General features: G+C 39.4%; 1 protein-coding gene across 1 annotated transcript in view; it reads right to left on the minus strand.

Moving 5' to 3' along the window:
• Positions 1–605: 605 nt before the first annotated feature.
• LOC136000723 (SAM domain-containing protein SAMSN-1-like) overlaps positions 606–27,874 on the minus strand; it is a 36,600-nt gene continuing 9,331 nt past the window's right edge. Inside the window, exons 2-8 of the mRNA XM_065654677.1 lie at positions 18,681–18,752; positions 17,949–18,104; positions 15,794–15,914; positions 14,209–14,360; positions 11,680–11,886; positions 10,509–10,659; positions 606–1,113 (exon numbers count right to left, since the gene is read on the minus strand). Coding sequence (XP_065510749.1) covers positions 908–1,113; positions 10,509–10,659; positions 11,680–11,886; positions 14,209–14,360; positions 15,794–15,914; positions 17,949–18,104; positions 18,681–18,752 — 1,065 coding nt within the window. The 3' untranslated portion in view covers positions 606–907. The remainder of the gene's footprint in view (positions 1,114–10,508; positions 10,660–11,679; positions 11,887–14,208; positions 14,361–15,793; positions 15,915–17,948; positions 18,105–18,680; positions 18,753–27,874) is intronic.

Raw genomic sequence — 27,874 nt, forward strand, 5'->3', positions numbered from 1 at the left:
AATAGTGCACAATAACCATATTAGCTTCCGAGTTCTGTATACAAACAAATACTCTATTAAGAAACTTCACACCACGCACAAAAGGCAAGAGCTTCACAAAAAGTGGTCATAAAAGCATTGCATTGATACTGATTTTCTTCTTGCTCCAACCTTGCATCCTCTGTATAATGCTTGGAAAGAATGAGAACAGGTGTGAACATAACAATAAAGAAATTGCCAGTGCATGAGCCATTCAGATGGCTATGTTCTCTAAAATAGAATGAACACAGACAGCTTGATTCAGATTCACACTACAGTTCTTTTGTACCTCCAGGATAACACGTAGGAGAGATTAGTCTACTTTAGAGCCTGTTTTGGATAAGAATGATATGAAACAGCTTTAATATTAATGAGAATTAGCTTGGTACTTTTCAAAGTAGGATGAGAATTTATCCACCTTTTTATTATGATGATATATCAATGAAAAAACATTCTGTACAAATTTCAACAAAACATACCTGAAAATAGAGACAGTGTAATTAATCCTTATATTTTTAAAATAAATATGTACAATATTTACATTTCGGACAGTTCCAGAAATGAACATGTCCATATTATGTACCACTACCTAAAACAATTCTGTATTATGAAGTAAAATGCATTTGCTGTACAAATCTTTATAAATACATGTGTATAAACTCTTTCAGTGAAATGTCTGTGGATTCATTGAAAAGAAAAGCATGAGATATTCTTCTTATCAGCTAATGTTTAGCTATTGAGTGTCCACATATTGAACAGTCTAGAGCACCGTACATCAGACAGAAGTAGATTTTCGGTGCTGAGAATATTGTGTGTTCTCCTTCTGTGCCATCACACTGCAAATCTGCTTGTCTTTTCTGAAAATCTGCAGAAAAGCAGCAGGACTGCATCAGTTTGACTCAGTGATTGTTACTGACTGCACCATGTCAGACAGGGTTTCTGGGTCTACTTCTTCTTTACCATTATCTGAATTTTCTGATGAGATGTAACAGCCAGAATCTCTTGGACAGTCATTTAACAGTGATTTGTCAAAGCCGTGGTGAGGGCTTAAGCTCCGCGTTTCCTGACCACCCTCACTTTTCTGCTGTTGTTCAACTAGAAAGAAAGAAAAAAATTGTCAAAACAAGTATCCTGTGAAAGAGTTTGAGATAGAAACATGACTGATCTTGAAGAACTGTAGAAACAGAGTAGGTAATATACACATGACGAGATCAGTATCTTTTTTCTATCAGAAACAGAAACCTCAGCATCAAAGAACTAAGAATATGATTACAAGAGTATAACATCATCTAAATTGATGTTGAGGTTGGCTTTAATCCGGTAGTATGTTGCTCAGAGATGAATACTGGAGACTTTGGCCTCATCCTTTAGACTGAAGTCCTTTAGGCTGTCCACAGGTGCAAGAGTCACCATGTGTGGTCACCATGCCCACAGTAGAGGTGGCAGCTTTTGCCCTCCCACACTCGTATTTCAGAGCCTACTCATGCAACCAATCATGGAGCATACTGCAACTTGTTTATTACGCGTTGCATTAGAGATGTCGCATCTTCTGGATGCAAGTTCCACCATTTCACCTTCTCTGTGCACTGTGTAGTGAGATACAATGCGCTGGTCTTCAGAGGTGCTCGATGTAAAGATGTGGTAATCAGGTTTTCTAGAGCACTGGACTTTTCAGTGGGAGTGGGTGGCTGATGGAAACTTCCTAATTTTAGCTTGATATCTGGAAGGTTATTTTCCAAAACACAGGGGCCTCAGAGAAAGCTAAAATGACTGACTCCAGCTGTATGGTTTTGAACACCGTTCCGAAACTAAGTAGGAACAAATTATCTTGCAAAAAGCTTGTCCTTGTTTAGCTGCTGTACGACTAATTTATTCAAGTTCAAAAATCTACAACTCAGGAAGGGTATCGACAGACCTCTCAAAAAAAGCCTAACAAGCTGATACCTTGTAGACAGGATATACCTGTATATCATCAACTTAATCTATCTTGTGGTTAAAGTTCATATTCATATTTTCTGGCTGTGAAATACATGATGTTTACTGACAGTAAATTTCTTCAGAAAACAAGTTATAAAATATAAAATCTTTCATAGTTTTCTTTTTCCTTATCACCCTCCTGTAACTTTATTTTTACTTCAAACTGGGGCTTGCTTTCCAAAGTATAAGGAACGAATCTCACGGGAAACAGATGGTTTTACCCCAGATTTTAGCCCTTCAGAAAAAATGGTACCTTTTTGCTTGAAGGTTCCCTTACAATAAGGTTCCTTTATTTCACTTGACTTGTTTCTCAAGGGTTAATTAGTTACCTTCAAATATTTAGTCAGATTTAAGCTGTCTCAACTCAAGTACAGGCATAATGGAAGTCCTAGTTCATGAAGGATTTTATCCTTTGTCAAAATCTTAATCTAGTTTAACTTCAGGGTCAAATCCCAGAATAAAATTTCCACAAGGAAAATTTGTACTGACATTTGTTTCAGTTGTTGGAAATGATAAGCTTTGGCAACATGGGAAAGATTTACAATTTGGATTATTTTTTTTTTTTTTCAATCTTGTGTTGTATTGTGTAACAAAGAATAAATTAGAAATTTAAAACTGAAATGTTTCACTCTGAAAATATTTAAATGGAACAGCAGGAGAGTCAGGACCTGTCTTCACTGTGTGAGATTTCAAGGAGCTTATTTCACAACACATTTTGATATATTGAGAAATATTTCTAGGTTGTGATGGAAGTCTTGTAGATTTGTTTGGGCTGATTAATTCTGTTTAATATTTTCTGTATTTCAGTTGCCTAATTCAGTTATTAAACCAATCTGATTTTGAAGAAAAGAATACAATGACCCAGTCATTTTTGCATGAATAGGTTATAGGCATAATCTTATGTTTTTTTTTTTTAAATCTGATTACTTCAAATACTTTCCAAGGAATAGAAGTCTCACCTTGTTCCCAAATAAATTAATGATTAATTGCACTTGCATGAAGGAGTACAACTTTCATCAGATTTAATTGATAACTGTAACTGTTTGATCTTCTCACCTTACAGAGCACAGTTTGTCATGTCCAATGTTATCTCTCTTTGCAGGGAAAATATTTGGTCACGTAGGGTCCAATTGATTTCTGATTTAAGTCAGGGAGGAATTACAAAAAGCATTACACCAGTGAAGGTATTACTGCTGCTATTAGTAGCAACAGAAGTAGTTTAGCACAAATAACAGCAGATGCTCCAGCAAAGCCTTGTCTAAATTGTGTCATTAGCTCCTTGCACCCATCCCACCGGCACCAAGATGACCCAGGTCTGGGTCACCGGTGTCTGGGTGAATCCCCCCGCCCTACTGCGGGCTGGGCTCCCCTGCCCTCCCTGTAATCCCCTCATCAGCCTAATGCTGCTTGCCGGTGCTTTTATCAGCTTCTGGAGCATCATCTGCCCCAGCAAGCAGTGACCTAGAAAGTGTTAATCCTGTTTACATTTTCAAGGTCAAAAGAGGAACCTCCATCCGCTTTGTTTGTTTTACAATGGAAAGAAGACCAAATAACTAGTGGATTAAAAAGAAAATACACTTTCATTCATTATATTAGTGCCCTGTAACTAGTTCTGATAATCTGAGTAGTCCCTATGTTAAAAAGAGATCCTAAATTCTGTTGTAGCGATGGCTTTCCCTCGTGTATTTCAGGGAAAAAGGTACAGACAAGCTTGGAACTGAGATTTTTTTAAAAATCTGAATTTAGGTCAGTTAGGAGAATAAGAAATTTATATTTATAAAACATATAGTAATGTAAAGCTTCTCTCTCTTCCCATAACTGTAGAATATTTTTTTTACATCAAAAACTTGAAAACAAAGATGTTCAGGTGTTTGAGACAGTAAAAATATGGTTTTTTCCATTTTTCATTCTGAGCAGAACTTGAACACCCCCCTCATATTTAAAAAGAGAAGACTGAAAGCAAACTTTGGCTCTTTGGTTTTTTCTAATCTCTCTTTAAAGCAGCCTTAAATATTATGCAGTAGCTACAAAACCACTTGAACAGGATATTGAGTATTATAAATATATGCAGCAGATAACTTTTTTTTTTTTTGCTTTTAGCTCTTACATTCAATTCTACTTAATTCCTTCCTCTAACACGTACATGTTCAAGTTCCACATTAGTAAAGGTAAGTTTGCTGTCAATCTTTTGGACATCAGAAGAGAGAGACAATGCTCAGGAAATAGGAATTTATAAAGTTAAATTGTGATTAGATGTTGTAGAATCATCAGAAATAACCATCTTATTAACAAATGGAAGTCCTATTGTTTTTCTACAGTAAAGCAGTTTCAAATAAGAGAAATAGCTTTTAGTCTCTGTTGTCTATATGGCCAGGAAAGTCCAAGATATGCATCATTTTGACACACATATTCTAATTCTACTTTAGATGGCAGGACTGTATTCAAACTTCTGAAAAAAATGTAAGGCCTTTAGCATTAATAATAGATGTGTGATGCGTACTAATCTTCCTTGCTGTTTGGACATTTGAAATGAGTATTTGTTATTCAAGGACATAGAGGTGCATGGCACATGCAGGGATAGATCTCCTTTTTCCTTCACCAGCTTTTTTCCCTTTTCTAATGAGTTCAGAGTCCTGATTAGGAAAACACTTTAAGCTTAAGTTTAAGGCTACTCAGCTCAAGAATGTACAGAGGTCATACTGGCTCCTGGGTGGTTATCTTGGTTTAAACCAGATGAGTGGCAGGAGGCTTGGAGCTTGTCTTGGAAAAAGAGCGTCACCCAGCAGCAAGCCATACTTCATGAGTGTGCCCTCTGAGAGTTTGCTTCCATGAGTTTTGCCCAGAAGGCGAACTGGGTTAGGAGCACGGTACTTTAGGCAGAGTCACTTGTGCGCTTTCCTGTAAGGTGCAGCGGTGACAGACAGAGCAGCACCATACAATAACTAAATGGAGCAAAGTGTATCTTCAAGGCTGATGTTGGACCTCCAAGGTATATATGAAGGCCATGTATCAACCTGTAGTGCCCATATCGGTTAGACCAGCTAAGTGTTAAAAAGAAATGAAAACTCACAAAAAGTCAAACTCAGAAAGGATCATTTTGAAGCAGTAAATGGCAATATTTCTTGAAAAAGCAACAGAGAAACCTGAAGTGGTTCTGTACACACATGCAATACCTTGGGGACTCAAAGGAGTAAACCTTTTGTGGATATTTACAGACATGCAACCTGAAAAATTGCACTCACTGAAGTCAGTGGCACAGCTTTTGCAGGAGGGATACTGAACCGATATGAGAGTCTATGGTGAAAAAATAAATGAGAAGCTTCTTTTTTTCTCTAAAATCTGGAAGCAAACAGATGTGCCTGAAAAAGGGTGAAAAATACTAATACTCATGCAAGGAGAAATCTGGAAGTATTAATGTCCAGATCAATAATTTGTACCACAGTACAGAAGAGGAGAGTGTCTTTGAGCACCATTTGACCTTGACATGATATTGTGTGATCCCAAGCACTTAAAGGGACTGCCCAGAGTAGAATGGTACTCTTGATGTGCTAGGTCCTCACTTAAGGAGTGCAACTGAGAACTGAATGTTGTGTCCTCAGCTATGTACTATCTTGCTGTCCAAGTGCAATAAATAAGGAACAAACCTTATCTGGTACTGGCAGTGGGATTTAGAGTGTGATCTGGCACTTAAATAAGAAAAATAAGCTAAGGAAGTGGATATGGGACATAAGCGTAAAATATTATCTGCCAAATTGCACATATGCACTTTTTTTTTTTTCTATAAAGTGAATTGTATGCACATATCTGATGAAATCTAACTCTTCCTTAACTCAGAATAGCTTCACACTAATTTAATCCACTGGACTTCAGGAATGAACGTCTTGACCTGCACCATCTAAGTGAGAAGAGAGTCGAGGCTATTTCGCGCACACAAAAACCTGTGTCCTGGGAAGCGGTCAAGAAAAAAGTTCCATCCTCCTTTTATTACTTTGTTCATTAACCATCCAGCAACTGCTTCACTTTAAAAATAGCATCCTACAAAAGCACAGACATCCATCTCCTGTCTAGAAGCCATCTGGGAGAAGAATGGAAAGCTATTAAGAAACACTTTATGAAAAAGAGATTTTTTTTTCTTTTTCCTCCCCAGCCATGAATTCATGGAAACCAATCATTTTTTCCCAAATATATAGGTCTAATCAACTTATAGAAAATCTAAAAAGAGATCTGGGAAGGGAGGGAAGGTCATGAGGAGCTTACAAGGCCTTGCAGTTCTAGGATAGCCTTCCTGCATGTAGTGCTTGAAGATGGTGAATTTGGGCCTGGACTCCCAGGAAGGGCAGAAAGAAGATAGTGCAGTACCAGGAAGCAAAATATGATTAAGAAACATGATGTGGTAGCATTTGCTAAATAAAACTTTTTAATTCTTGGTGTAAGATGGGTAAAGCTTTTCCTTTCAAATTCATTCAGGTCTAAATCAAATGTCAGATGAAAAAATTCTCACTGCCAGAAATCCTACATTTTGGATGGCTTTTAGAAGCATGTAATGTGGAAACTATTTCTGCAGGTCTTTTGGTTAGAGAACTCAATAACTGTTTATTCTGCAACATGAATTATATAGTCACAAGTATGTAGCATGAAGAAATCACTTATTATAACAAACAATAAATGTCAAGAAAAAGCAAAGACAAGAAAAAGAAATTAAAAGCCCCGTAAAAACATCTGGACATTTCACAACATCAGATATCACATTAAAGAAATACTAAATCTTGTTTTACTACGTTTACAGTAGAACCTAGTAAAATGAGGGTATGTTCCAGCACACTTGGCTCTTCTAAATAATAAGAGTCACAAAAACTCAGAAACCCTTGCATTTCAACTCTGGACCATACCTGAGACTCCACTCATTAATCAAACTTGTGCTTCATGGAAGCACAAATGTAATGCAAAGACGTGGAAGTCTTCCACACTCTGTGAGAACAATGGGCTTAGATCAGTAAATATGGTCCATGGCCTTAGTATATTTTTTCACAAAGCTTATAAAAAGAGTGAACTTTTACCTGGAAAAGTGCTGAACTTACATCTAGAATACTCTTGGCCAGTAAACAGATTACCTTGTAGCTGTGGGTAATTATGCTGCTCACTTCTAAGCAATGCAGAAAATCAATTTTAATTAAAAAATCATTTATGCTGGACTGAGTCATGCCCGTTCAGGAAAAAAAAATATTGACCTAGGAAAGTTCAGTTCAGATGCAGAGTTCACTTTCACGGTAGCACCCAGTTCTTTCAACCCAATTTTCCAATCAGATTGACAGAAGGACAAAGAGGTCAAATGATTCGGACAAAGTAAGTCTCATGCTGAGCTTATCCCCAAAATCATCCTGACTCCCTGTCTTTTGCTATAACGACTTGACAGATAGCTTCTATCAATTTTAGTCTTTAGTATCTTCCTTTTTAGGGAAGATTGTTAAATTCTGTCCTGTCACTACCAGTCACATGACAAATGCTATGAACCTTTGGCAACCAGACAAGGCAAGGCTTTGATTCAGTCCTGATTCAAGACAGTATCCCAAACCAAGAAAGTATTTATGTGTGACTTACCTTAAAATATGCACGACTCTTATGCAACTCAACTGGACTTAAATGAATGCTTATAGTTGGCATGGTATATAAAGATGTCTTGGTTCTGGGCCTTATGAGTATTCATAAATTCCAGGAATATTATTTTATTGAATTTGAATACTAGAAGGATTTGGTATACCTATCTACAGTGGATGTGAAGCAAATATTTGTTTCACGTCTTGATCTAAGACTACAGTGTCATCACTGGTTTTGAAGCATGGGCCACTTTATAAGATTTAATGTTACTCTTCCCAGAACCATGACAAGAATTTAAACTGTTAGACTACTGTACAGATAACATCAGGGACACTGTTTTGCCTGGAGGGGTGACTTAATCCCATGCTGCCAATTAGGAAGAACCCTATTTGGATAATTAACGTAAATTTATTAATATTCAGTGTATGGACCATGTAAGGACCTTGTCAAGTTTGATGCTTGCACAGGTGTATGTGGAATATTAAGTGCTAAGACACCTTCAGAAAAAGAAAAACTTGTTGTCGTATTCTATAAATGTTAGATGTCTAAGGCCGCTTGCTATACTTTTTGTTACACAAGGAATATAAATAGTAAACCATATCCTCACTACCCCAGAATAGTCTGACACTCATGTGGTCTGTTAAAAGCTATTATGCTTCGGTTTTGTTTTTCACACTGTTGCAAAACTGCAAAATTACAATCTAGCATTAATTTGCTTTGTGATTTCATTAATTTTCTTAATAATGATTTCATTCATTTTTATTTCTTAATAATGCTTTCATTAATTTTCTTTGTGCTAAATATTGATATAGAAAAACACACACAATAAAAGGTGCAGAAAATGCAGCAAGTCTATTTACCAAGAAGTATACACAAATATAAGTATCCTCAGTTTAAGGGCAAACTAGGGAAAAAAACCCATATTTTCAAGTGATTTCCAGCTACATTCCTGCAATATAATTATTGGAAAATGTAACCTTTTTTTTTCCTGGATTCACTCTTTCAATCTTTACTTCTACACAAGCAGCCCTGTAAGAGTGTTTTTCTGGCCTGTCATCTTGCAAAGCTATAGAGCAGAAAGAACTACTGAACCTGGTGGGCAAGGAAAAGCCTTTTAATGCCTCCATCGTATTTGCAAGAACCTTACCTTTCCCTGGAAGATGACTAAGAACAGGAAACACTGCACGTATAAGTGGGGTCCCAAAAAAACTACAAACGTACAGTAATAAACAAGGTCAGCAAAGACACAAGGAAGATCAGAGAACATCTGCAGTAAAAGATGAGTGGATGAGGTAGCCCAAGACATGCTTAGAAACCCAGAGAGATTTATGTACTGGTTTATGTATATGCACATGCAGGTACGTGCATTCATATGTACGTGTGCTGGAGTAAGAACTGGAAAGCTGCCTACCTACTGAGGAGATAAAAAGTGGACACCTGGCAAGAACTGATATTAAAATATCACAGGGAGACATTGCTTTTCCAGGTCTCCTTTTCTTTCTTTCAGATGCTTCTCAGTTGTGAGTGCACATTTCATGAGATGACTGCTCAGCACAGGGGTGAGTAAGCATGAATATTAATGAAGAGGAAAACATCTCTTGTTTTGGCCAAGTGTCTAATTAAGTGGATACTTAGTTGTAGTTTCTATGAATTTCACGTAAATTATTTAAAATCTGAAGTCAGGTTGGAAATATCATTAAATATTAGATCATTAAAATATCATGAGAACAATATTTTCTCTTCTGTATCCTAGGGTTATGAAGTTGGTGAAGGGTTTGGAGGGGAAGCCGTATGAGGAGCAGCTAAAGTCACGTGGTTTGTTCAGCCTGGAGAAGACGAGACTAAGAGGAGAGACCTCGTGGCGGCTACAGCTTCCTCACAAGGGGAGGAGGAGGGGCAGGCGCTGATCTCTTCTCACTGGCGACCAACTATAGGAACTGAGGGAATGGCAGGAAGATGTGCCAGGGGAGGTTTAGGTTGGACATTAGGAAAAGGTTCTTCCCCCAGAGGGTGGTGGACACTGGAACAGGCTCCCCAGGGAGGTGTCACAGGCCCAAGCCTGACAGCGTTCAAGAAGAGACTGGACAACGCCCTCAGACACATGGTGTGAACTGTGGGGTTGTCCTGTGCAGGGACAGGAGTTGGACTCGATGATCCTTGTGGGTCCCTTCCGACTCAGGACATTCTATGACTCTATGATGCTATGATCCTAGCTTTTTCACTCTCAGTGGAAGGAACAAGCGAAGAAAACTTCGTGGTGATCAATACACACCCCGTATGATCAGCTTTCAGAAGCTCACCAGAAATTTGAGTCAGATTCATTTTGAGAAAAGAATGCAAACCACCTATTAGGACATATATCTATATACAAGTTTTCTTTATTTTACAAAACCTTCCTAAAAACTAATCTGATTTGGACAAGGATTTATGTGTGGGATGAGGTGAGAGAAGGAAAACCTATATTCTTCTGCAGAATGTTGTTTAAAAAAAAATTAAAGAAAATTATTTGCTGTAGCTATTGGAAATAAGCTCTGTTTTGGTTAAGATACTAGCACAGAATTTTTATTTTCTGCTCTTGCACAGACCTTATGACTTTTGGGAAGTCACTTAACCTCTCTGGGGTTGGGTCCCCAACCATAAATAGGGTTGTTCTTAAGCAATAGTTGCTACCAATCTATAGTGTAGGACCTAGAAATAAGAAATTTTAAATCATCCACATGTTACTAGTATGGTACTCATATGCATATGTAGAAGAGATGTATGGTTTGCTATCAGAACAAATAAGAAAACCACCTGAACCCACACTTTGTATTTTTAAAAAAATCAATTAACAGATCAGTGTGAGAATCACTATTTCTTTAAATGTGTTTCTTAAGTTAAAACTTGCTCATGACTTTTAACAAAGTTTAAACACTTACTGTCATAGTCCTGTAGATTTTCAATTGCTGATAACAATCTTGCCCTGTCTTCTGGGTTTGAAATATTTAATTCAATCAGGTGGCTCTCCTGTAGATCCTTTAAGTCCTCTAGAGTTTCATAGCCATTTAGCAAAAGAGTTGAGGCATATTCCTACAAAAAAAGAAACAAGCAAATCCTCTTATGTGAAAAAGCACTATGTTTAGTAGAGGAATAGGCACAATTTCTCTTTTGTCGGATTGAAATGTGCTCCATTCTCCAGTCTGATTGATCCATCTTTGGTGTAAACCAGAGGTGGAAATCAAGAAAGGACAGAGGCAGAGATGCCTGGAGGTCCTCCTGGCCATCCCAGCGTCTGTGCCTGAGTTGTCTAACAGAGTCCGGCAGCAAACTGGACCAGGACGGAGCTCTGCCAGAAATAATCTGCCAAGCGTCTGGACGTTTGTGGGTCACCTCATGAGTGCCTCCCGTGCTGGGTCCAGGAGGGCCTCTGAGGCAGGGTGTGCTCTGCCTTTGCACAGAAGGAGCCCTTCAACGTAAGTGAGGGGGAGAAACTGAGAGAGCCCTCAGCCGTGTGGTCTCACACATGGTCCCCTTTGAGCTGTGTGTTGACGCAGTATGAAACTCTACGCAAACGCCAGGAAAAGGAGTGTTTGCATCAGCACCAAAGCAATAACCATTATTAAAAATGTTACCTGTAAATCATGACCTAATTATGCTTTGACACTCAGTTGAGAACTAGGGTTACAGAGAGGGAGGGAGGCACGACATGAGCGTAGTGCAAAAAAGACTATTGCTCTCTAAAGATCATGAGAGATTAGAAACCCAAGTTCTAAATGTTGGCACTGGAGTCAGACTGCAGTCCTGTCCCTGAGGCGTCCACAGTCACACACCTCCTATGCTCAGGTGCATGATTGCAGTCAGGTTATGGTGACTTGACAAGTCACTTCCGTGCCTCTTTCTGTGAAGTCTCTTAGCCTAACCAAATGATGTGGTAAAATGCAGGTCTATAAGCCACTTACATCAGATAAAAGACAGACATGAAGCTGATTTGCTTTGTTGACATCAAAACCGCTGAAACCTTCCTTTCTACTTCTGCCTGTAAATGACATCTAAACCCAAGCACACAGAAATTAAATGTTTCAAATACAGCCGGGAAATGTGTTGGCTGACCTGCAGGTGGACACAATCCAGGAGCTCTTGCAGTGTTTTAGGCTTGGTCCTTTTGCTTCCTCTGTGCGGCTTTATCTTTCTTGGTGCAGCTTCCTCTTCCAAGATAATATCCACATAAATGAACTTGAAGTTTCCTACTTTGTTGTTCAGCATGCCTGTCCATATGCCCATGGGGGTTTTACAGATGATATCTATAATGTCTCCTTTCTAGAACAAAAAAAAAAGCACACCACTGCTTCCACATCTGGTTTGTTATAGGTAGCTTTTCCTCTGCAGTCCAAACCCAGCACAGACAGCACAGAATCTTAACTAGTCAGTGCAAAGTAACTTTTAAAAATCACTGAGAGTTAGCTCCTTTGCTTTTATAAAATCCCAACAAAATAATTACAGAAAACGGAGTTAGTCAGTGTCTCCAAACCTTTGTGAAGGAGAGGTGAGCATAAGCAGCCCCTCTCACCATTTTTGTGCTCCACTTGGTCCCTGAAAGGGGTAGGGTTGCATCAACAATCAACTTTTGCCATGGGTAGTGGGCATAGCTTTGGCAAAAAGCAAGGGAACACTGTGAGGTTATTTTCCAAATATGTGCTAAACCATTTTCACGATAATCTTATCATTCAGCATCTCAAGAGTCTTCAAATACTGACAGCTGAGCTATGTGAAAGGTGGACTCTTACCCATTTATTTTACAGTAAAAAAAACTGGCTACACTTCTCAAAAGTAATAAAGAACATTTAACTCCCTTAATATCTTCCTGTCAGTTGTTCCCAAAGGACTGACAAATTTTCCCACTATTATTAACACGATTGACTGAGAAATTAATGAGAGGCCTCTTAGCAGACAGATCTAAACACTTCAGTTCTTCCAACTTTGTGCATTCACTCACAAGTGTGAGTGCAAAAATGAGTGACAACACAGCTACTTCAAGAGGGCTTTTTGGTAAAGGTGTTTGCAGCCACACTGTGGGAACCAAGGTCTCAGCTCGGCAAAAGTCATTCGGAGTAATTCTTGTAGTAAAAACGCTCCCTTGTAAGTCATACCCCCTACAAAACTTGCTTCCATGACCTCAGAATTGAGTCCTCTCTTCTGGGCAAGTATCACAGACCTTATAAAAATGCTGAAAGTCTTTAGAGACTTATCTAACAAATCCTCAGGTACACACATCATTTGGCATTCTGTAACAAAGTTAAAAATCAAACACAGTTTGTTGAAATACTTGTTAACAACTCCAGGACTTTTGTAATTTTTCTGGTCTGGTCAAGAAACTGCAAGTCAAGCGGTCACCCTACTTTTGGTACAAGCCCAGGTGTGAAATTGACTGTTCCAGCAACCTGATTTTGTTAGAATATGGACCTCAGAGCTATGAGCACGTCTGAAATGGAAACTAAATAAACATTTGTTTAAAGGTCTATAAGCATGCATATTATTCTACACAGTCATGGAGGCTCAGGAGTTTCAGATGTGGATGCAGATCAGGACTAGGCAGTGGCTCTAAGCCAAGCTGCAGACACACTTTGTATTCAGATTCAAGGTACTGATGTTTTGTGAGATAAATTTAGGGTATTTCAACCCTAAGTATTAGTTTATAATTTTAAAATACAATGCCCCGGTGATGAAAAAAGGAACCTATGTGAGCCAGCAGGCATTTGCATTTTGTGGCCAGTTAAACTGTTTGGAAAGAAATGCCCTAGGTGTGGGTGGAAGTGGAGGGCAAGTGGTGAAGACTGCAAGGACTGGCAGAGCAATGGCAGTAATGTAGGCCAGAGAGGAGGAGAGGGAGCCCAAAGTGAGATACAGATGAAGATTTTGACAAAAGAAGAGGCTGCGAAGAAAAAAAAAGTGCTGAAGTGTGAATATAATCTGGACATGAAGGTTTTTACAAAGAGGGAAAAAAATAAGTCCATACTACAGACATGAGTAGTCTGAAGGATGATGATATTGAATGTATCTGTGCGTGGAAGGAGAAGAAAAGGGCTGAACTTTTTTAGTGATGTTCAACTGGGCCCATGTCTGAAGCTCCTTTTTCTCACTCACACAGCATGGACACCCCTGCCATGTTGTCAGGGCCAGTGAAAATTCATAGTTCAAAGGTATGCTTAAAGAAAAGCTTGATAATGGAAAGGCGAACTGTTTTCATTAAAGACAATGTGTGCCACTGAGCTTTTCATATATCCTAATTGTGACTGAAAAAGGCAATTTGACATTCCATGAGACTCAAGTTTTTCTTACTCCAGGCCTAGTACGTGGGAAGTAACATGTATTTTACTCTGAGGAAAGCTGTGGTATCCAGGTAGATACTATGATGAAATAGCTACCTGGAGTCTATGCCTTAAAAAGCCTTTAGCAGCAGTTGGCTTTGAAGCATCGTTTGAACTAAGTCCTTATAGAAGCATTGCAAAACCAGATTGTTCTTGCTTTTAGAGTGTTACACATACTTAACAGTTAAAAATGCATTCGTAAACATATTCTTCACACGTAAGAAATGCCCCTCTGGCATTCTTACTGGCAAAGAAATCCTGATGGTTGTCTTACTTTGATTTTCAGAGAGTCGGTGTCATAAGGACTTGGTGTGAAGTCGGTGTGAACTTTGGCTCGACCGCAGAAGGGCCCAGTGTAAGGGACTTCGTCATCAAACCGGAGGCTGTCCCTGTTGCTTGTTCCGTCTGAGCAGCTGGTCACCCCACCTTAAAGAGAATCAAGTCAAGTGATCTCTTGCACCAAATGCCCAGACTTGTAATTCTGCACCGCAGTCAAGAGTAAAGTGTTCAAAGGCACAGAATTAGAGAAAGAGTGTACTCTGTGTGGTTTTGACACATTCCAGGAAAAATACATTCAATAAAAAGCATACTATAAGAGACTGAAGAAAATAAGTAGGAAACCTTTCATTAACATCTTTCCTGCAATAATCTTTTTCTGTTCGTGATACTAATAGACTACACATTTTACTTACAGACTTTTTGAAATATTACCTCTGCAGATTAATAAAATGTACTCTAAAAGTGCAATTTAGGGAATTAATTCTGCTGAACTTCCCCTGTTTATTCACAGAAATGAAAACAAGTACTGTAGAACTTATTTTATTTCATTACAGAGCTAGCTGAAACATCAAAGGGACCTGCATTGCAGAGGAAAATTTTAATCTTATCAACATTTCTGCCTGTCATTTTATCCAAGTTGAGCAATAAAATATCGGCAGAGTAATTCAAGCAAATTTGAGCAAGCTCTGCAATATCCCATCCAAATATGTTTTTAGATAAGAGCAGCAGTGTGTTGGAAGTAAATTCCCATATACAATTTTCACAAATCACATCATAGAAAATGATCATAAAAATGGTTTTGTTTGAGGTGATTGCTTAAGTGCAGAGCTCCATTTCAGGGCCAGATTAACTACCGAGTGCAAATGGTCTGGACTGCAATTTGGGTCCCCACTTAGGGCTCAGGTGGTGCCTGCAGTGATGGCACAGCTACGTCATCATGCACAGCTGTGACCTGCTGCCCAGCAGATGTCCACAGCGGAGCAATGGATAGATAGGTGGACACAAACTCCTCTTCAGAGATTCATCTGCCCTCCGACTGAGACCACCCTGTTGGGGGAGGGTTTCTGGTGGGTTTGCAGAGAAGCAGACTGTGTCTCTCTGCATTGAGACCTGAAGGTGCCAGGTCAGGCCCCCATCCTCCATCATCTCAGAGATACCTCTCACTTTGTGTGCCTCACATCTGCAGGGCGAAGGATGGACTCACAAGCACTACCCCCTGAGAGAGGATGCTTGTGTGGCTGCACCCAGTGACTGCAACCCTGTGAGTGCCAGCACCACAGCAGTCACAGTCACCCAAAACAAGTATGGCTTATATACCAGCAACATCCCCTACAATCCACGTTGTTGTTTTTTTTTTTTTCTTCAGTTAATATTTTCACTCTTAAAAACACTCGGCTGATTTCTGGAAAGAGGTTTCCCTACCCTAGCTGACACCCATTTAATCGAATTACACTTTTGTCTGCCAGACTGAAGAGCTTGCTACTATCACATTTTTGATCACCAGCTCTGATACCTCAGTCTTAAACAATGAAAATATTGATCCAGTGACTGAATAAGAAGTATGAGTATCTTCTACTTACTAGATGAGCTCTGGCCACTGTTCAGACTATAGAGACTTTCCATAGAGTCACTGGTTTTTAGGGAGACCTTCTCTGTGTGTATTCCACCACCAGGATCACTGTCATCTTTTCCTTCTTCATTCTTTAAAACAAAAATCAGATGTTAACCACCAAGAGATGTGTTTTATAAAATTTGTTTTTCTTTTAAATATTTGTTGGAGATTAAATCATCATTGCACTTTATTAAGAACCACTCTGAGAGAAAGCATTTTAGAATTTGATGCCTGATAATAAGGATGTTTAGCACCACCACTTGCTAGTGGTCATCCTTATGATCTTGGAGAAATCTCCTGTCTCCTCTCTGCCCCACTCACTTCATCCCACTCCCGCTCAAGCAGCTAAACTGATTCTCCATCTCAGAAGACTGCAATATACCACAGCAGTGATGAAGGCTTATAGTGGAAAATTCGCAGATAGGCATATCAGGTGATTTTTTTGTCTGATTGTCTCTGAGCAGGAAGTATAAAGTTTAATTCTGAAAGCATGTGGTGAAGTGCTAGCTGAGGCAGATGTGTTCTGCCTGGAACTTCTAAAAACCATGGGCACGTGGCAGCAGGCTGACACTCCAGCCAGGCTGCTCAGGAGACAGGCTGCACACATGTACCGTATCACTGTGTTCTACCACCATGCTCACTACATTGCCCGACCTACACATTGGCCTCAAAATGCAGCGCATTTCAGAATCGACAGATGCAAGTTTCTCACACAAAATCTAACAGCGTATCAAATTGGCCCCTTGAGTTCATAACATTAAATCACACCTCAGGAGTCACAGCTTATACACTTAATGAATTCAAACAGTAAGATCCATATTTCAGTCACAGGTAAGTTAGGGACGGCGTAACAGCTAAATGAAATAGTGATGAGCTTTCAGAGGAAGAAATTTCTTCGGCCAATTTCATCGTGTTGCCAATGTGTGTGATATCCTGATGCATACGAAACTTCCTGCAGTACTTAGCATGTTAGATAATATTTGGGGAAATGTTAATTATTCATCAGTTGACTGATGACGTCAAGCAAAGATTACAGTGCATGTATGAAGTAGGAACCCATACAGGTATGTATAAGGCATAGCATTGAAATGAAAGACTATGTTGGTTTTCAACAAGAACAGTACTTGTTACACCAGTCAGCATCACAACCCATAGTTTAATCAGTGGACTGGTATTGATTGTCATAATCTCCTGCAGGAATGAAGATCATGCTACGTGTGTGGCCAACCAGATAATTCATTGAATTTCTGTCATGTAAACAGTTGCTGTAAATGTGCAGAAGGTAAATATTGAAATTCTGATTTTTCTTTCTTATCACATACGAATTGCAACGTCCTAAATTTTAGCAAAAAATGCAAACTAAACTAATGAAATAGGAGTCCTTGTCTTTGACCTCCAAAAACTGTCTAAAGGTATCCTATGAAATGCTATTTTCTACTTATGAAGTTTCTTATTAATTTTGCCTACTTATTTGATATTGACAAGTGTGGCATAGGATGCAGACTAGCTAAATTTTTTTAGGATGGTTAAGTATGACAAGTCCTTTTCCCTTATGTGTTTTAAAATTCAGAACTCACTGACACAAGATACTGAGAATACAGGGTTTGCAGTGTGTGAAACATTTTATGTTTTTATGTTTAAAAAAGATAGGTTCACTAAGATTAGGTAAGCTAAAAGCAGATAAGGTGTATGAGTTGTCATGCTCTAGGATGTGGATGATCTCTACAAAATGGACTTCAGAAATAATTCTTGCATTGAAAGATAAATTCTTCTTATGAAGCATTTTGTACAGGTTGAGTGTCAGACTGCTGATGGGGGTCATCTGATACTCCCTTGTGTCCGCATCAGGAGATTTTTTGTGATGCTTATAGAAATGGTCCTTGATGACAAAACAAAATTCAATGATGTAAACGCTGTAATTGTATATGTGCATGTGTGTGTACATTAACATGCACATGAAAGAAAAGGTACATACTAAAAGCTGTTTTAATTCAGTATGTGTTACCACATTTTTATGGATTATCATAACTGATGACAGTTGAAACATAAAAAGGAAAAATGCACATAACACTTTTACTTTGCATATGTTATCGTCAAACACGAGATTCTTAGGCTGTATTTACCATCTCCTCAGAGAGTGCCTTGATGTACTTTTTACCCATCTTCTTCTTCATGGTAAGGGAAATGGCTCTCATCTTCTTACCCAAACTTCCTCCATTATTTGCTGCTTTAGTTTGTACTGCTTCTCCAATGTCACTTATAGTCTCCAACTCAGATATCTAATTTGAAATTAAAAAGTAAGCAACAACTCACCATGACAATTAAATTCAGTGTAGTGGAATAGGAATAGAAAACTACTACGGACACCAATGCAGTTAGAATGACAAAAGTCAGTCATAATAATTTTCCTGGGGAAGCATGTACCTAAAGAGGTTTACAGCACACCACTGTATGTGCGAATGACAGAAATAAAATATTTTTATGATAGAAAATTTTGTTTCCCATTGTTTATTTTCCTTAATCCAAACAAGAGTTGACGGGATTTATGCAGGCTTCTTGTAAACAAAAATGACACATCTGTGGTTTGCATACACATGCTGGTTACTTTGGGTATGCACCAACCTGAAGTGTACTTCTGTCTTTTTGAAAAACTGTTTCTAGTCTTCCCATCAAAGCACCAAAATTTAGGTGTGATTCTCTTGTTCATTTTGGCAAGGACTCCGTTGCCCAGACAGATCCAGGTACACCAACAAAGTTTTCACCAGTGTAAAATTTACACAGTAGTTTCCTAATGTTTTTGCATAACCGTCATGGGAAAGTGAACTGAAGAAAGTAGAACTCTGTGTTATACAGACCTCAGCTGAATCATCTGTCTTTGATATTGAGTGGTGCCTGAAACGGTCGAAGCTTCCAAAGCTGCTTGTGCGCTATAAAGAAAGAGAAGACAAACCTTGACTCGCTGCTGGCACTTTATTCTGTTATTAAGACTTAAATACAACTGTCAAATCACCTGTTTGTGTTAAAAATTCCTCCCAGATCAGTGGACCGTGAACTGCTACATCCAGCCAGAAACAAACTAGGAGGTGACTACAGGGAAAGCAATTTATGACTGTACTGCCAGAAGCAGAAAAATGAATGAGAGAAACAATACTGCTTCAAATACTAATTAGATGGTGGATATGATTATGAGTTTTTCTACATTAGTTTCACATTGCTCATACACAGATATCTATGAGTTACTTCTAGGTAAGATTTCTGTCCATGAGGAAAACAACTGTTTCCATAAATATTATACAAGCCATAGAGTCAGTTATGGTGATGTAAACTGTGGCAATTCACAGTTTACTCTCACAGCTGGAGAGACTCTTTACAGTTCTTTACCAACAGGAACCAGCAAGAACCAGTGGGGATTAAGAATACATTTTGTCCGAAATGCATGTATTGCAGAGGGAGCAAATAACAGAATAATCAAGCAGGCCATGTGTTTTTCTTCCCAGTCCTGCAATTTGAAAATCTGATTTTTTAAATGTACATAGGTACAATTTTCCCCTGTGCCACAGCTTTGCTTAACATAAGAAAGACTGCATTACCTGAGCTGTGCATTAAGAGACTGTGAATAGATTGTTTTTACTTCCTTCTAATTTTCACTCTTTCTGTGTGTGAATAATCGACATGGTAAGGAGATTTTTGCAAGAGAGGTCATGCAGAAATACCTGCCAGACATGCCCAGGCAGAATTGTCTGACACTGCACTGCCAGCGGTGCCAAATCGCATAAAATTGGCACTGATGACAAGTCACGAGTCCCTTTAAGTGGGGCCCTAACAATAACCAGAATTCAGACACTTCTCCAGTCTACGGTGTCTTAAAGAGCTTGTTTTTATGTCTTCACCAATACTCAAAGCTAAATTCAGAATGACTCCTTTTTTTTTTGAAGTTCTTCACTCTTTCATACTAAATGAAAGTCTTCTAATGCAGTATCAGAGTTTGTGAGCAGGGTTTACTGTTATATACTATATTATATCCTCTCAGTGTATTTCTGAGTGTTCAAAATCCCCTCTGGGGGAAAACAGCGCTGAACTAAATAGCAAACCACAAAATAAACACATCCGGAATGAATTAATAAATGATTTCAGACTGCTGAGTTACAGTTTTCCTGTATTTATTAATCCATTTATCCTGACCACGTGATGTCAGCAAAACCGGTTCCTTGCTACATTGCTTTCTTCCCTCCTCCAATCACAGGAGCCTCTTTTTATCTTCCCCCCTGGTTTCTAATGCAATATCCGTCCTTTCCCCTGGCATCTCCAGCTATCATCACTGTCCATGTGGGAATGCCACAAGTCTCAAAAGGACCTCTGAGCTTCTGGCTCTGCTCTACCATAAGAGCTTTCCTGTCTTCTCTGCCAGGTAAGAGCTTTCACGAGGTAGCCTCAAAGGTAGCTGAGGTAGACCACCCTTTGAGCGACAAAAGAAGAGGAGAAAAGGACTGGTTTAATAGCCAGTCCCATTGCCTGCCTTTGTGTTGCAGACACGCTTAATGCAGCATCAACCTGCTTCCAGTCAAGTTAAGGAGAAATCTCTTGGTGATGGTGAGAGGAGCAGAACTGCCCAAACTGCAGGGAAGACCACCCTTGCTGCACCCATCCTCCCGTTGCTGACCTAGACGGTGGGGTTAGCAACACTGCGGGAGTGCTGTCCTCTGGAAAGCTGCAAAACCAAAGACCTGCTTGAGCCAAGACCTATGTAACGTTTTCAGCTGCTGGCGAATTTCTGAGTGCTGGTACATCCTCGTACCTGTTCTGCTCACAGCTGCCAAGCTGCTGTTTGCTGCTCTGTTTCCTGATGGTCTCCTTTCCTGGCAGCAGTCAGTGTTCTGCGGGACTCATCGGGAGCGGTGTCAGGCTCCTGATGCCACCACACAGGGTGACAAGGTGGCATTCAGGCTTTGCAACCATGATCTTAAGGAAGGAGTCCATCAAGATGGTACCAGCTGTGTGGAGCACACACATACTTCCCCTGGGTGTCTTCATCCAGGAAGGACCCGATCTTATTCTGTCCATGCTCATTAATCACAGGGTTACTACCCATATTAGCCCCTTAATCTCTTACACATAGTCACTTTTTAACTAAAAATAGTTTACAGACGGAAAAAAATAAGGCAAAGGAAAGCTACAGGATACCATATGAAAATACTCTGTCTTAAAGTCTCCATTTGAGAAGAAGAAAATCGGCATCCCCTGAAACACAACTGAAAATATAAGCTCCTTGCCGTTTCATTTCCCCATTTTCCCACACTTATTTAGTAATGATCTCCCCCTCCTCTCAAAAAAAAATTGATGTGGACATAGCAGTGGGAGAGGCCTGAATACAACCAGATGGAAAAGTGTACCCACATTTTAGGTCCATGTTCTAACCACTGCAATTTAAGAGAAAAAGAAGTAACATCATTTTTTCACTAACACTTCTGTGCACATCTAACCTGAAAATTATTCTAGCCAAAGGTTATTTGAAGAAGCTGACCCAGATTTGTGAATATTTTTGGACAAGTAAAATGACATTTACTACTCACTGAGGAGGAAAAAAAAAAAAAAAAGAAAAAATTACACAGCTCTCCTTGTAATTGATTGTAATCTCCCAGAAAATCTCTGTTGGCTAAACATTGTGGTTTATTTGTTTGTTTTTATCCAGTGAAATTGAAAAGGACAATTTGGATTGTACACTTTAATTTTATCTAAAATTCCCATAAAGAACTTTGCTATTAAGTAGATGAACAATATCCTGTGACAAGGGGTTAGCTCAATAGTATGATATAAGAACACAGCCCCAAGGATTATGGTTCTATTAGACAGGATTAACACCTTTCACTGGCTCGTCAACCCAGCCAAATGTTCCCTGCAGCATAGAGCGGGAAGGATAGAAACAGTGAGGCTGAGATTCACAGCAATATTGGGAAAGTATAAAACAGTCTCACACAGCAATCTCTAAACATACACTGACCTTTCTGTTGCATTCAGTCACTTCAAGATGTCTAGTAGGAATAACTGTATATTAAAGTGCAGATATGTTGCAAACACTTTAAAAGGAACAAGAGGAAAAACATTGTTTATTGTTGGTCTTACCTATGAACAGCTTGAGCACAGGGAAATCAGTTATTCTTTTTTGACCCTTGAAAAAACCTTATATCCTACATGTGCAGAAGCCTCGGGCTATTTTGTAGTGTACTTCAATGTTGCTCTATCCTTATTAAATATTAATAAGGGTTACAGGATGATTTCCACTATTCCAGATAATGGTCTTGTTGCACTGGAGAGCACTAAATAGGGCTGCTTCAGCAATTCTCTATACTAACTTTTTCCATTAAGTAATCAATAGCTACCACCTTTTAAAAATATATTCAACCCCATTATACTGATAACGAAAAGCAGATTTAGGAGCTCTGGGCTGCAAGGGGAACAGGGCTATTACTTTCAGTAGTGTCAGTCACTGCATTAGTGTCAGGGAACAACTACTTTGTGAACATATGGACAGGCTTTATTTCCAGGTGAAGGGAAGCTTTTAAAGTAAATGCAAAACTACTAGGAGAAAATATGCTATTGACTTTTGATACCAATATTCAGCATCCTGTAAAGTTAAGTGATTTTTCTGTCTGGAATCATGCAAGAGCTACCAATGGATATGTTAAGCAAATATGAATTTGCTCAGTAAAATCTAATGGAGGCATGAGCAGGGGAGAAATACTTTTATTTTCCCACACAAGGATCGATCATATAATTTCTACATACCGATGCATTAACTTTCATCCCTTCCCCTTCGCTAATACCAAATTAGCATAATAGAAAATATCAAAGATATTTTTCAGTATTTTAAAACCTTCTTCCATCTTTTCCTATGTCTTCAATGCCATGAAATCCAGGAACTTTAAATAATAATTTTAAAGGTGTAAGTGCTATGTGATTACTGTTTATCTTAATTTGGACAGTCTGAAGTTGGTGATCTAATTTTTCTGTAAATAGCCTATCATTTTTCCCAGAAAATGGTATGGTGTGCAAATAGAAAAACAAGAGGAAGAGGTTCTTCAATCTGTGTGTTTCTGTCATAAAACTTCCTTCCCTTGTAGGGCATATCATAGGAGAAATAAGGTAATTCTTATGATAAACTAGTCAGAGCTTCTCTATGTCTAAAGACAACCTTTGAGTCAAAACTGGCAGCAGTTATCCTGCTAAATAATTATTATGGGCAATACTCATCTCATATTTTCCTTTGGACAATTTACACTGCTCAGAGATCTGGTTGCCTGCTGTGAGAAATTCTAGTGCATTATGTTTTGCTTCAAGTTCTATTTAAAATAGCTTTTAGGTCCGGCACGAAGCAATGGCTTTGTGCTGACCCTTTCGCACAAGTAAATCTCTTGAAATTCCTCCATGCATTTTCATTTTTAGCTTCCATTCATCCTCAGACTACCCAGACTGTGCAAGCTGTACAGGGGCAAATGCGGTCACTGGGAGTAACAAAAAGAGAGCTCAGCATGTTGCCCAATTTCCTTGCCTGCCACAGACACTTTTGTTCTTCCCTCTCTGCTCAGAAGAAGCCACAGTAGCTCCCAAGAGGACAGTCTGTGCTTGCTGCTGTGATCGATAGAGATAAGTGGAGCTCAGGATTTGATTCATTTCATCTGCTCTCTGGTGCTCCTAGTGCCTCAGGAAGGAGGAGACTGCTCTGGGAAGGAAATGAAGACTCACCAAAGTAGAAATGAATATTGCCACTCTGCTAGCTTATTTTACTGCTTGCATAGGTAATCAAATAAATGGTGTCCTAGACTTTCACAGAAAGCAAGATAGCAAATTTAAGCTTTGGGGATGTTCTCTGAAAAACAAGCAAACAAACAAACAAAACCCCCGAAAAACCAAAAATCCCCACCACAACTAAAATCCCCTCATTTCTGTTTAAAGAATGAGAATTTGCATACAAGATTCAGTAGCTCTCCAAAGAGTAATAGAGAAGTAAAAAAAAAAAAAAAAAAGACATTGTGACCACTGTACCTCAGGAATTTTTTCATATTTACACATTAGTTATACATACAGAACTTCTGACCACCAATCAAGCCATTAATATAACCTTACAGCCCATGCGAAACATGGCCTAAACCTTGTACTTTGCCAGTCAAAAGCAATAAAAAAGATACAGTTTGTTCTTGCTAACTCAAATAGGGCAATCTACTGAAATGGCATTTTTAACTGGCTTAAAAATGACTCTATAAAAGACTGGTTGTAATCATGGTCTGGTATTCACTAACTGCGCGGAGGTGGGCAGAGAGAGGATGAAAGTGGTCTCTGAATAAGATCGCCAACATGAAGTGTCAGAGCAAATACCCTAATTTTAATGATGGAAAATGACTGGAAAATAAAAACTATATAAAATAATGAGTTAATCATAGTTAACACTCCTCCAGGTCAACAAGCTTTGCCTTCCAAAGTAAACACTGAGTGGCTGTTTTATCAGTACTGCTATCTCGTACCAGCCTCTGTCTCTCAAGCCTGAACTGATGCTGACACGAAGCTCGTGGTTCCCGATAACCCAGTCTGCACGTCAGAGTTTCCACTAGAAACTCGGTTCTCGAGTGCTTTCAGAGGGCACCTTGTGCAGGGCAGGTGCCGATGCAGCTGAGAGCAAGGGGGAAGCTACCCTTCGTGAAGTTCAACAACGGCAAGATGGTTTGCAAGGTCTATAAGTCTTCCTCAGGCAAAGGCAAGCCATGTAGGAAGTCTGAGCAAAAACGCAGTTTCGTCTGGCAAAAAAAAATGTGCTGTGTTGATTAAACGAGTTTGCGAGGGACTAAATAAGGAAGCAATTTAAGAAAAGTCGATCTTAACACTAAGAAAGTTTTTTTGCAACTGGGTGTTGCAAAATGTATGGGGGGAGGGTGTGGGGAGCGGCTCTGACTCCTCTTTAAATGCACATTAACCCTGAATTTTGAGGACCCTCGTTCCTGCCCAGTTGCTGCAGAGCACTCTGTTCCCAGTGAGAAAAGTCATTTCAAGTGCTCTCCTGGCAGTCTGTCCAATTCTGGGAGTGTGCACACAGGTATTTGCAATAATTATGTAATTAAGACTTTATTATTTATATGACATTTAATTAAAAGTGACTTTCAGTGGCACACAAAACCATGAAAAGCAAATGACTTTAAAAGAAGGTTAAGGATGTGTGACAAACTCAGAGGAGCTATGAAAATGACAGTTAAGGACTTGGCATGATGTGCACCCCTACCTCCCGCTATCCTTTTTTACCCTTCATTTACGCATGGGCAGAAACATTGAGGGGCAAGCCTGGAAATCCACCCTCCACAGGCAGATCACAGAACTGTGACTGCGGTAAAGGGGAGCACTATCTGAGTAAAGATTGGTTAAATACAATATAAGCATTGCAGGTGTTGATCTTTAAGCCCTTAAATACCAACATCTTTCTTCTCTTGAAACTTCATATTTTCTGAACCAGATGAATTCACAGACAAGTTCATATTTTAAAAATGAATCACCTTGCTTCGATTAAAGTCCTTTCCCTGTTTACTTATACAGCACAATGCTGTGTGTTATCCAGGTCCTGACTTTGCAGGGTTCAGCTGGATTTCTCATGGGAGTGAAATTATCACATGCGTGTTTGCAGAATGGGCTTTAAACAAAGAAGAAAATACCTGTGCCCAAAGAGGAGCCGAGCAGCATGCAGCCCCCAAGGGCTCAGTTTAAAGGGAGCCCCGTGCCTGCCCAGCACACGGGGAGTGGGCAGCCGGCATCCTTCCCCAGAGGAAGTGGGGACCTCCCACACGCCGCTACCATGAATGCTCCCACGCCAGAGCAGAAGTGCTGGTAAGGATCCTGCCACCTCGTCGGGCTATACATAAACGGCATGCAGAACAGCGCAGGGGGACACAGCGCATCCGAGGGCTTTGCTGTTCCTTTTGGCAAGCCCGAGAAGCAACGGCAGCTGCCAGCTGCAGCACGCTTGCCTGCCAGCCCCGGCGCAGAGCAGCAGGAGATAGGCAGAAAGTCCTCCTGCCTGGTGCGACAGTGTTTTGGTCAGAGCCCCTGCAACTCAACCGTTGTAACACAGCCATACAAGGTCCTCTACAGGGGTTATTTTGATGGTAGCGAGAGCCTCCTTGCATATCTTGCACTTCGTTCATGCATGTCGTGGGAGCTGGTCCTGCTCCTAGGGAGTCACCAAGAATGAAAGGTGGCTTCTGCATTCCTTGCTAGGGAGAGGCACATTTTCTGTGGAAGGTGTTCCTTCAAGTGACCTTCCAGAAGGAAACATGATTAAAAAACTAACCTCTAAGTCATGGTTAAGTCTGACCGTCCCAAAAGCTTGTTTGGGTTTTTGAAGAGTAAGCAAACCGCGGAAAACCTTTATACAAGTTTTACTGCTGTCCTGGAGTCTTACCCTTGACAACAGGTAATAACCAACAATAAGCTAATTCTAAGAAACTTGGGGGAGGGGGGATAAAGAGAGTTAGTTTTTATTACTTTTAAATGAGTGTTTGATACATCATGTTGGTTCCCCTGATTAATGTTCACAGCAAACTCAGCCATTGGAGTTGTAATGTTTCTGCAAGCTTCCCTACAGCAAAGCTCAGCCATTAATTCAGCAGCATATGTCAGCTCAGCAGAGCAAGGTCACTCTTCTCTTTCAAGGGGAACCTTTTTAGAAATAATAAAACTGACAGAAAGTTCTTTTTTGCATGCTTTATGTCACCTGAGGTTGAGTGCTGCAGTTAATATCACAGAGCTTATAAACATTCCCATCTTCAGCAGTCTCCAACACCAGTGGGCTCTTGGAACCTCAACTTTTTTTTTTTTTTTAAAGTAATATAGTGACAGCTTTATGTGGGGCAGATATATAGTACGTAATCCTAAATGAGTAAAAAATGAACAAATCTTTTCTTAGGCTTTTTAGAGGAGAAATTTTGGAAGGCACTAAGAGACTGCTGATACTGCAGTATGCGTTTAGGATGCTTGTGCTTAGAGAAAAACATGTAGGATTAGTGACTGTCTCCATGGATGCTTGCAGCTTTGGCTAAAAGGGCGCAAATTTTAATATGCCATGGGTCTGCCTTGTTTCCATTTCACTGTTAACTGACACTGCAGGCTGGAAATCTGTATAGGCATGCAAAGTAAAGAGAACACAAAGTTAATTGATCTATTTGTGGAAAAATTTTGAACTTGTAAATAAATAAAGATGTGTTAGTCATCTGTTATGGTAATTCATTGTGACTAGAACTTATTTATCGGGATACAAATATTACAGAACATGATATATAAACTAACTAGCTGAAGAATAAGATCCAAACAATAGGCCAATTTTCTTCTCCTCATTATCTCCCTTCAGACATCCTGACTACACTTGATTAATGAATCCATAGTGAGATTAGCTGAAATTGCCTTAATGGAGATGCACTACAGTAGAGACGCAAAATTCAGTTCAGTATCTATCATCAGCCAATGTGAATTTTAGTGTTTCATCAAATCTATATGTCTATTTATTGATATAATTTTTTTCTGGGAAATGGTAAATAAATAGAAGACTATACTCATTACAGTGGGATAAATTTTGACTCCTTTAAAATGATGACCGGTGTCACCATTTTTTCCCCTTCATGTATCCTCCCTTATCAGAAGACTGATTTCCAATGTTGGCTTATTGCCATCCACGGGCCAAAGTTATCCTTATTGTCTAGTTGAAGAAAGCACATGTGGCCCTTCACTGCAGCTTCACAACTTCAAAAACAGGACATGCTTGCACAACATATACGTAGGAATCTAAAATATGCTCCTTGGAAATCTGAACTGAAAATAAATTCGGTAAGCTTTTGGTTTTGGACCAGTGTGGGAGCTGAAAGAAGGTTTCCAGCTCAGGCTTTCCTTGTGATTTAGCACTGCTAATGATACTTCTTAGTGCAGAAGTTATGATGTGTTAAATTCAGTATTTTATTTGTGTAGCATAAGTTCTAGAACTGCAATTCCAGGAAAAAACAAAAACAAAAACCAAACCAAACCA

This window comes from Caloenas nicobarica, chromosome 1, assembly GCF_036013445.1.
Source record: "Caloenas nicobarica isolate bCalNic1 chromosome 1, bCalNic1.hap1, whole genome shotgun sequence".
NCBI lineage: Eukaryota > Metazoa > Chordata > Aves > Columbiformes > Columbidae > Caloenas > Caloenas nicobarica.